The sequence below is a fragment of the Poecilia reticulata genome, linkage group LG17 (assembly GCF_000633615.1).
Source record: "Poecilia reticulata strain Guanapo linkage group LG17, Guppy_female_1.0+MT, whole genome shotgun sequence".
Classification (NCBI taxonomy): domain Eukaryota; kingdom Metazoa; phylum Chordata; class Actinopteri; order Cyprinodontiformes; family Poeciliidae; genus Poecilia; species Poecilia reticulata.
Genome location: NC_024347.1, coordinates 10,478,835 through 10,489,894, shown reverse-complemented (window position 1 = coordinate 10,489,894; position 11,060 = coordinate 10,478,835). Strand labels below are relative to the sequence as shown.

The following is an 11,060-nucleotide window of genomic DNA, read 5'->3' as shown; positions in this document are numbered from 1 at the left end:
CCCTCCTCCCGGACCCCCTGGGGCTCGTTGCTCAGCTGGGACCTGATGAGATGTCATGAGAAATTGGCATCTGTGTCCAGCAAAATTTTCATATGGCTGAGATCCCTACACCACGCTGGGCTGTAAGCAGCCAAAATCAGAGGCTTCCTCTCGAGTGGTTTCCATGGAAAATGAATGGCATTGAATGAGCTCAGTGTTCATTGATGATGTGCTGGAATCTTCTCAAAAGCAGAGCGAGGCGGCCATAGAGCAGCTCTGGAACTGTTCTAGAAATAAGCAGATAAGAATATCTTTTTGAGTTGAATAGAAATTGACGTTACCTCTACTTAGTTGATGGTGTGAATACAAAGGGGAATAACATCCTGAAGGGTTTTCTTAAACGAGCGTTAATTAAACAGAGTTCTCTCAAGCAATGGTTCTCAACTATCAAAACTCCTATCAGAAATACAAGATGTAAAGTATAAAGAAGGTCTCTGTATCAATACATTTACACATTTATACATTTATACGTCTGGTTAGATGTACGACAAGAAGAGATTGTGTTTTAGCTTCATAAAGAGCACAATTGACTTAACGGGAAATGGCAACATGTTGCTATTTAAACTGGTGTTGCAAAGGGAAAGAGCTTCTTCTGTAGCTCACCATTCGTCTCTGCTTTAGGGCAGAAGSTAAAGGCTGCGTCAGATTTCACAGGCAGCGTTTGTTTTCGCTGTGGGCTATTCTGCTCCTGTGATTTAAAAATTTTGTTTACAAGTATTCCTTTCTTATTGATAGAGTTCAAAAAGGATGCAAAAGGAAATAGCTGAGGAGTAGGCATCAAGGATAAGAGGGGGSAGGTGGGGAACAAGGTTTAACTTTCTTCTTTTTCCAGTTACGAATTGAATGAAGTTTTTCCACATGCAGAAACCTACATCCTCCATTCTGTTCCATCAGGTCCTCCGTCTGCTCCAGAGAATCCCATCTCCTCTGTGAATGAGACCTGCGTCACCCTGGAGTGGTCRCCGCCCCGCGACACGGGAGGCAGAGGGGACATTACCTACAGCCTCCATTGCAGAAAATGCTCCGGCGAAGGCAAAAAGTGCGCGCCGTGCGGCAGCAGCGTCCATTTTGTCCCGAGACAGTTCGGGCTCGCGTCGGCCARCGTGCTGATCACTGACCTCCAGCCGGACTCCAACTACACCTTTACGATCGAGAGCCAGAACGGAGTTTCAGATCTGAGTCCGACCCCCAGAGGCACGGTGGTAATAAATGTTACAACATCGCAGACAGGTGAGAACGTGCACATTTGCTTGAGTAATGGTTTTAAACATGACCGTCGATAAAACACAAAGAGCAGAATTTTAACCTGAAATCTGCCGGATTGTTATATTTCCTGAGCGTGAGTTTTAATGTGTAAAATTAAAATGTTCTTTTTCTTGAGAACTAACAGCGCCTTTCAAAAGTGTACATGTTATTGATAAATAAAATATGAATCAGAAAAGCTGCAAAGAAGTTCATGGTCTCTCTGGAGGAGCTGCAAAGGGCCGAAACTTTACAACGATTAGTTGTGCTCTCAATGAAACAGTGATAAGAAGAACAAAAGCTACCAACRTCCCACAAACAAGGCAAACGTGCTGAAAATGAAACTCTGGCACTTTTTGGTGTACATGCTGAATGGGATGTATGGCGCACATCACCCTGAACACAKGGCAGCTAAAACCTGTTCAATGACTCAACGTCCAGATCTAAATGCTATCAGAAATCTGTGGTAACACTTAAAAGTGCATTTTCGCTGAAGCTCTTCCACTAATCTAGCTCAACTAGRAGATCAAATTAATCTCTATATGTGCATAAATAGTACAGAAAAAATGCTAAAACGTGCCCTTTTCAAGGCAATGAAATGTGGTTCTGCAAATAATTCTCTGTGAAGCTGAACACAAATTCATGTCACACTTTCCAGATTTTGATTTGCAAATCTTTAAGCATAAAGGTTTAATTTTCTTCTGTCCACTTCAAACTTGCGTTAAACTTTATGTTGGTCTGTTGCACAGAATCACATTAAAACACATTCAAATTCGAGGTTGCAAAGTGAGAAAATGTTAAAATGCGTAAAATTATTTAGAATGCTTTTACAAGGCACTGTACCGTCAAAAAGAAAAAAAAAAGTGACAACCTTAATTTGCTGCAATGGGGAATTTCACTGATATMACAAAATGACCCTGACGCCTCTGCGCTTACACGTGTAGGCATGATAGTATGTGTGTCTGTCATTTGGTGGGACTCAAATTTGTGTAAAAGATAGGTGTTCATGACAAGGTGCTGATGAGTAATAGGCCTCGTACTATACGCGTGGATGTGTGTGTAGTGGAAAGTGAAAAGGGGCGGAGGAGGCTGTTAACCACATTAYGTGCTGCACATGCTATTCGCAGCTATAAGCCCGAGTTTCACACATTTGCACAAATACAGGCGCAGGCGAGTAAACCCACACCGTCATCCCACCAGAGCAGGTGTCCCAGTGTGGAAACACTGCACAGGAAATCACACAGTTTTCGTGGTTTCACGTTGATAATGCTTAGATCTCATGATGTTCCTATGAGCAGCATAAACGTGCGCTTCATTAAACGCYGCGAACACACGTGTACTGTACATAACGCGTCGTGGGCTGTGTGATTACCAAAATGTATGACAAACACACTGCAATATGGCTTTGTGCAACAAAGCGTCGTGGGCATGCTTTATCTGATGTCTTTGTTTAGCCAAACCATCTGCTTTTTTGTTCCTCTTTTGTAACCATTTTAACTTATCTTTCTCCTTGCTGCTCCTGCTTTCTCCTTGTCGTTTTAGTGAGCGTCGTGCTAAAGGAAAGGCGAAGCAAGGACAGTGTAACATTGGCCTGGCAGGGTCCGGAGAGACCTAATGGGGCGATCGTGGAGTATGAGGTCATCTACTACGAGAAGGTGAGGGGAGGCACTGAAAAGCACTGTTCTTTGCCGACAGGGACAATATAATTAGATTTTTCTATTGTAGAAAAAAACGTGTTATGGTATAAAAATGTCCCCTCGTTCTCTGGAAACTCAAAACATTTGTGTCAAAATATTTCTTAAAGATTCTAAAGTAGAGTTTTACCGATCAGAAATGTGAATCCCACGTCAGATTGTTGTTTTTATGCAGTCTGGTTTCGCCTGCTCATAATAATATCGGAACAGCTCCAAAATTTGGCTTTAGCGTCTTTCATTAACACGGTTAAAAATGATTGAAACCACAGTTTATATGCGTGTGAATGTAGAACGCTGAAAAGTCCAAAAGGTTGCCAAAATGTTCAACTCCTGCATGTTCAKTGACCGAGGTTGAGAACAGGATACAACAGATCACTTGTCSTACATGGTCCATTGAGGTTATATATTACACTGAGAGTCTGCTAAAAAAACAGATCGCTGTGTTTGCGCAGCGTCAGCTTCTTTATAAATCATTCGAAGGGTTATCGATGCCATATGTCCATCCTTTCTTTATTTACACCTACGTATCCTTGGTGACTATCACCAGACCAACAGTCATTTACAGACMAACACAGAGGCACGAAGGACCCACACACATTCGCTCCTCAGGGCAACTTAGAATAGAACAATTAACGCAGCATGCATGTTTTTGGATTGTGGAGGAAAGCCATGTCTCGGGGATGTTCTTGATGCAAGGCAGCGCTACTTTGTGTTGTCATTTTACTTTAGATCAGAACAAAAGTACAGAMTAAAAACCCTTTAATGTCTCCTATCAAATAAATGTTTTTATTGTTGCTGTAAAATCTGAAATTGTTTTTGCAGGTTTGCTTGTCTGGTTCRGTTAGCCTGATTTCAGCCAGCTGACCAAACRTGTGCAGCACCAGCTSAGGGAGGAGGAGTGCTTACATTGCTGTATGCTCTGAGAAATTGGTGGTTGCTTCAGCACCTTTTGTGGCATCTCATTAAAATGATTTTTTTTCGCAAATTTTTCATATTTGCATATAAATTTCAAATTTTTTATAYTGTAGTTCTTTACACCAGAAGACTTGAATTATCTGTAGATATTAAATGCGGTTGGGGATGTTAGTTATTAACCCTAAAAGACGTTAATAACGTCAGGTAGCGTGCAAGTAATATAAATTTGTTCATTGTTTTCTAAATCAAACTATTTCAAAATGACTGCAGCAGGCCTTTTTCAGATTTATTACAGTTAAATGTTCATTCCTGTTTTCCTTGTGCTCCTACATGTTGGCAGGATATGGGTTTAGCCTAAGGCCACGTCTCTAATGACTTTTTCATCACAAACGTGCCGCTATCGCTCCGGCTCCTCTGCCTTTTTTTTTTCTTTCTCATATCCCCTCCACTGCTCGCATCAAGCTAATTAACCACACATCTGTCCCACAAACCTTGTAAAACACAGCCAAGGTGATGAAATTAGACCTGTGTGTCTGTGTGTGCTGGCATGTATTAACAGTAAAATCTTGTTAATCCGTATTGTAGAAGGTCTTACATTAGGTGGAGTATCAGCGTCTCAGCAGGGAATMAGCTTACTGGCGGACAAACTTGTTCTCTCATCATCCCTCTGCACACACACACACATGCACACGCACGCACGCACGCACACACGCACACACACACATCTAAGTGTGCGTGCACGCACCTRGAAGGTAATCGAGGAACAAAATGAAGCAGCTTTAGTAACCACATATTGCCCCAGAGTTAAGAGAAGATAAGATTTGGGATTTGACAGATGCTCAAATATAAATGTGGCCAAATGGACCAGTGCCGAAAATGTCGTGAAGTGCATTAGATTCCGAGAGACTGCTAAATTCAACAATTTAAGACGTTCTATTAGATTTAAACATCTCTATTCAGTCTGCGTCTCTTGATACCGCAGCCCAGAGCTCCAGATCAAAACYGTTCTCATTTTTATGTCTTCCTTGTTTTGAGTATTTATTTTATTTCCTGTTGGTTAATGCTCCTCTTCAGAACCAGCGGGAACAGAACTACACGGTTTTAAAGACTCGATCCAACATGATGACAGTGGACGGCCTGAAGCCTGGGACCACCTACGTGTTCAGAGTCAGGGCTCGAACTGATGGGGGCTACGGGACGTACGGTGGGGAGATTGAACTGGAAACCAGCCATGAGGGTATATATATTTTTTGTATTAGATATTTTGTCTTTTCCTTCCATTGTCTTTTCTGCTCAGAACTGACAGTTTTTTCTATGATTTATGGGCAGCAACTTCAAATTGTACCTACRCTAGTAATAATCTAGTTCTTCAAACAGAATTTTCAATAATTTTAAAGCCTTTGATCCAAAAGGAACAATAAAAGAAAATCAGAAAAGGAGGCTGTGCCACATGTAACATTTCTGGATCTCTTTAGCTTAGTGAAGTTTACAGAAATGAACATTTTTTTCTTAATTKTTCATGACATGTACAATAAGGCTACTTCTTTTTTCTTTACTGCTTTAGGTCACTTTGGATTACCAAACCTTCAACCTTCAAATCAAATCATTTTTAACTTTGTGGCACAGAATGCCTCCTTCTTAAATGTTCTAATAGCCGGATAGTCTTTATATCCAGATATAATTATTTGAACTGATAAACAGGACACTGCCTTACATCTTACTGTATTCTGATATTTTGCTATTAGAGATTTTTTGGTGATTTTGCCAATGTTTTAAAACGTTAAGTCTGATGTAACGTCCGACATTGAGGAAATGAAGACTCTAAGTTTATTTTGTACAGTGTGTATTTTTATAAGTATCTCTTATAGCAGACGGTGCTGRTAGAAATCGATTCACTCGTTTCCAGTCACACTCCACTTTWCGGTGAAGTCCGACGTGATGTTTTGACACTGCGAGATCTCATGCCACGAGATATTTACACATGCATGCTGCCATGATGATTATCAGATGAGTCGTTCCTTCCAATTCACTAAATGAATTCACTTTGTGGTTTTAAAGTTCCCTGCTTTTCACCCCAGCTCCTTCCTCGGTTTGGCTGTGAGGCAGAGACGCCCTGGCGGTCTCGCGTGTTGCCRTGCGCGCATTTGAGCCAGTGGCTTCAAAGTGTGCTTAAGTACTTTTTTTTTCCGGTAAACGAAAGACAAATCAATTTGACAAGAAAGGGAAAAATGTGAATAGGGGATTGGACTGGAGATCTTAATTCAAACAGACTTTTGGAGCAAAGTGAAATGACTCAACAGGTTTTCTCCAACTGAAGTCAGAGAGCAAGGATTTAGGTATTTTTTTATATCCAACCCCTCCCTGTCACAGAGCTGGCTGACCCAAGCCCTGTTATTTCAGACCAGATAAGCCTCATACTATGCACACTGTGTGGAATCCCTACGATATAGTTGTCAAACTCCCTGTCACGTATCCATTTCGCCACCTTTAATATTGCTTCATCATGAGCTCTTTGGGGKTTTTTTCTTTTTTTTTTTACTCCCTTTAATGTGGCTTTCAAAGCGATCATTGATTCCTAGACAGGCAGGGAGAGTGGAGTGAATCAGTAAATGTGTAGCGCTTCAAAGTACATTGACTGTGCAGCACAGAAAAGGCATGCATTACCCTATAAATCATTCAGTTGTCAATAAAAGTATTTCAGAGCCTTACTTCCTCTCCGGCGCTCCAACAAATATCATTAATTTGATGCCTCAACATGCTGTATGGGTCTCTGTGGTCTACAGCCTCCTCACAACAACGGGTCCACATCAAAGTAAAGGCGTCGTAAAATGTTAATTGGCTGATCTTGTACCAATCACGTGCAAGTTATCTAATCAGATCAGCTGCATTGATCATTACAGGACGGTGCGTGTGTGTGTGAGCCTCCAACTGTAACAGGAGATCAATACCTGGATTATTATGACTTCTCAAGATGCCCAGCCGTATTATGCATATGTGTGCCACACACACACTTGCAGACRTGGATGTCTGCTCACGCTCAGCTAAGCCAGATAAATGGGGGTATTTGTTTTGAGTAATGGCTCGATTGGTGTGGCGTAAAAATCGATGYGTCTTTGCAGAAAGTTCTTGGCATTAGCCTTGTTATGTGCAATGTTAACATATCCATTTGGACAGCRCGGCCGAATAGAAATGGCTTTCATGTCTCCTCTTGTACCCTCACAGGCGATACCGAGAGGGAGAAAGCTTTTCATCAAGAGCCTTACTTACTATTCCATCCACCTCCCTTTCCTCTCTTGTGCCTCTGTTTGCTGCTCTCTCTCTCTCTCTCTCTCTCTCTCTCTCTCTCTCTCTCTCTCTCCTTCCCTTCTGCCTCTGTCTTTTATGTCTTTTCTAATACTATAATTTTTCATGCTCTCTCTTTCCCTCGCCATGTCCGTGGTATCATTTTCTGTCTTTTCACTCCCAGCCTGCCTTAATCTCACCTTACCTTCAACAGAAAATGCCGTGGGCTTCATTCGTTTCTCGCCAAGACCTGCTTTAATAAACTTTTATAACGTTCACTTTCTTCTTTTTTTTTTTTTTGCTTCCCTGGCTCTGCAGACGTCTTGGCCATTGGGGACCCAAACCAGTCCACCATTCTGGTTGTGTCCATTGCAGGAGGGATTGTTCTCCTCATCTTCTTGGTGACCTGCTTCGTTGTTAGTGGAAGGTAAGGGAAAGACATGGGCACCCAAAAACTCAAAGTCTTATATGAAAGTAAAATTTAACAGTACAGCAAGCAAAATGAGACACAGGTAATGTTTTATAAACCTAAAATCTGAAAAGTGTGGAGCTGTTTTGTATTTGACCTCTGTGAGATACTTTTTGGAACCACCTTACGCTGCGATTACAGCAGCACATCTCTTGGTTTATGTCTTTRACAGATTTGTTCATCTATAAATTGATTTTCTCTTTTTTTTCTTTACTTTAAGTAGTATTTGTTACGCCACAGATTTGCAATTGCAATTGGATTCAGCTCTGAACTTTGACAGGGCCACACGAACACATGAATATGCCTTGATCTCAGCAATCGCATTGCAGCTTTGGCTGTTTATTCAGGGTATTTGCCATTTATCAAGTGTTTTACACATCATGATGATGCCAAACAATATCATGAAGTCTGAGAATCACCAAACAGGTCAAGGACTGAATAGTGGAGAAGTTAAAGCATGTTTTGAGCGCTGTTCCCATTTGAACCTGGGAACAGTAAGGGACAACTACAGAGACATTATGCTGAAAGGACAATTATTAGTCATGAACTCCACGAATCTGGTCTTCAAAGAAAAGTGGCTTGAAGAAAGTCATTGTTAAARGAAAACCATAAAAACTCCTGTTTGTAGTTTGCAAAAGCCCTTGAAGAGACGGMACCAATARGGAAATGGGGTTTTGTGGTGGTAGGAGTTMAAAATTCTAATTTTTTATTTTTTATTTTGCACTGCATGTAACCCTGAACAAACCGCCCCCACAGTAAAACAAAATTTAAAAAATGTTAACATCAACACCGTCTTCTATTCACTAAATACATTGCAGCTTTAATTTAACTGTAAAGTATTGAGTATTCCTTCAGCTTCGTAATAACAGCCTGTTGACCAGGCAAAAAAAATCCAAACAAAATGTAGAAATGTTCGAGAGGAGCRAATACTTTTGTAACACATTTTGACAGGAAGCTTTTCGAGAGTCACTTCGTTTTACTGCTAAAAGCAATCATTTGCCAGGACCATGCTTGGCAAAATAAAGCTGCATCCACCTATTTAGAATCTGATTTTYCCTCCTGTCCCTCTCAATATCAGTCTGTGGAGAGATTACACATAGGTGTGAAAAAGGAGGGCGTCCATCTCTGACATTTACCAAAAAGTCTGATTAAAGGTTGGGCTCCGCTGAATGTGACAAGCGTGGACTTCTTTGGTCACTCACTTTGAAGGTTAGACGGTTTGTTAATGCTCAGCCTCAATGGAGGCCAGAGAGGAGAAATAGATGAGACGGAAAGAATGGAGGAGTGATGGAGGGAGGGCGGTGGGGGGGTGGATAAAAAGAGCTCCGATCTCTAAGAGGTGACATGATGAAAGCATCAGGTGTTAGGTGAAAAAGCTCTTTGGAGAGGAAGTAACGGACCAGAGGGGACCTGAAACCACAACACCTGTAACCAAATGTTTACCCACCTTGCGCTCCGACTAGATTGCCCGCATTTCAGGAATGACACACGGGCAAACATGCGCATGCTTATGTACACACGCTAAAAACATTAGTATTGATTCATGTGATTGCTTATCAGGCTGAGTGCTCTATTCACTATTGACTCGAAGGGATGTAATCAGCGGAGACTGTTCTGGCTGCTGTGAAACACACACATGTACAYVCGCACACACCTACACGCACACACACAGAGCACTTAGRGCACGCGAACGGGAACCCATCAACGTGTTTTTAATCAGACAGGGATTACAGGCTTGTTCACCCCCTCCCCCCCAAAAAAAGCACAAAAAACAAAAAACAACCTGTGAAACATTTTGCGTTATGAACACATGTGATGACACAAACACAGACTCACACTCATCTAATCAGATTTCACAGGCTGGGGAGGTGTTAACTAGGTTTTACGGAGAGGTCGATGCCGTACCATCAATTTCAGGCCTTCCTCCTCCTCTTCCTCCTCATCYTCCTCCCCTCTGTCTCTATCTTCCGTCCGATGAGAGGCTTGGACGCTCAGGAGGAAGACGCGGTGATGGCTGCTTTCTATTAAAGCACATCTGTCGAAATACGTGCGCTCACAGGTGGGAGTGTGCGCCTTGTTTGTGACCTGAGAATAAAGATCAAAGCCAAATCGSGAGAGAGCCGACGAGTGCCGTGCGCGTGTGCGTGCGCGCTTAGAGAAATTTGGTCAGGATGGACAGAAGCAAGAGAAAGGGAGAGACACAAGTGGAGAATAAACATATTAGAAAGGTGCTAGGATTGACGGATTGCAGCCGGGGGGGAGGGAGAGGTACATCTGAAGCATAATGGTGCCGCCGGAGAGCCACATTTCCAGATGATGTGAGAGATAGAGAGAAGGAGGTGGAGGCCTGGAGGAAATTGATGGAGGAAAGCGAAGAGCCAGGGGAAAGAAAGCGGAGGTGCAAGGAGCAGAAGATGAAAAGGCAGATTGCGAGTGTGTTTGAAACAGGGAGAGAAAAGGGTAAGGGGAGATGATGGGTGGGCGATTGCGCTGTTAGGTGCAATAGGACTGTCTTCCTTGAAGCTGGTAGGAATTGGGGGTGGAGGAGGGAAATATCTAAAACTAATCTCCTCTTGTGTTGTCTATTCCTCCCCGTTTTTCATCTCTCCCCTCTCATCCGTCATTCAAATTCTCTCCACCCTCTCTGGCATGTTTCCCCTTCTTCTCTCTTTCCGACTCTCCAGCTTTCATTTCCTGTTTTGTTCTTGGAATTTGCATTTGGATGAATCCATCGACAATCACATGTACTCGCTGTGACCGGCTCAATATGAACAATGATTGGGCTGAAATTGACATTGAGAGGCGGCCAGGTTTTAATTGATTTTTCTACCAGGCGTTTGAAGGACCCCCGTCTCTTCCAAAATGCCAGCTATTTAAATAATCATTAAACTGAATAAAAGTGCTGAGGGTTTTTCGTTGTTGTTGTTGTTGTTCTTTTGGAGCAACAATTCTGTATTTGAAGGATACAGTTTATTACAAGAAATTAGAAAAGCATTCAAATATAAATTCATTCCAATAAATTGCTTCAAAGAAGGGACAGAGATTACACTGGGAGTGATACATTTCAAATGTGTATTTCTCTGTTTTAATTATTAGAAAATCTAACTAATACAGATCAAAATTAAAGTTTGTATGGAAAAGCGAATGTCATAAATAAAGACAAATTTAAAAGGGGGGATTTTAGCAAAGAAATGTTACAGTATGGGAGCAATGGGAGCACACAACCATCTAGAAGACGACCTCTACAGYTATCCATCAATCACYATTGACAAGGAGGATAAGTTTTCCTAAAGGTGCGCTGTCCAAGCATTTTAACGGAAAGTTAAGTAGAAAAAACAAGTGGCGTAAACATTAAATAGTAAAATAGAACTTTTCKAATTGAATTGCAAAAATAAATACACCTTTCTGACACTGTCATT

General features: G+C 41.8%; 1 protein-coding gene across 1 annotated transcript in view; it reads left to right on the top strand.

The window, feature by feature from the left end:
- epha4b (eph receptor A4b) overlaps positions 1-11,060 on the top strand; it is a 96,523-nt gene that overhangs the window by 54,726 nt on the left and 30,737 nt on the right. The window contains exons 7-10 of the mRNA XM_008433614.2: positions 934-1,269; positions 2,824-2,936; positions 4,965-5,127; positions 7,491-7,599. Of these exons, the coding sequence (XP_008431836.1) occupies positions 934-1,269; positions 2,824-2,936; positions 4,965-5,127; positions 7,491-7,599 (721 nt within the window). The remainder of the gene's footprint in view (positions 1-933; positions 1,270-2,823; positions 2,937-4,964; positions 5,128-7,490; positions 7,600-11,060) is intronic.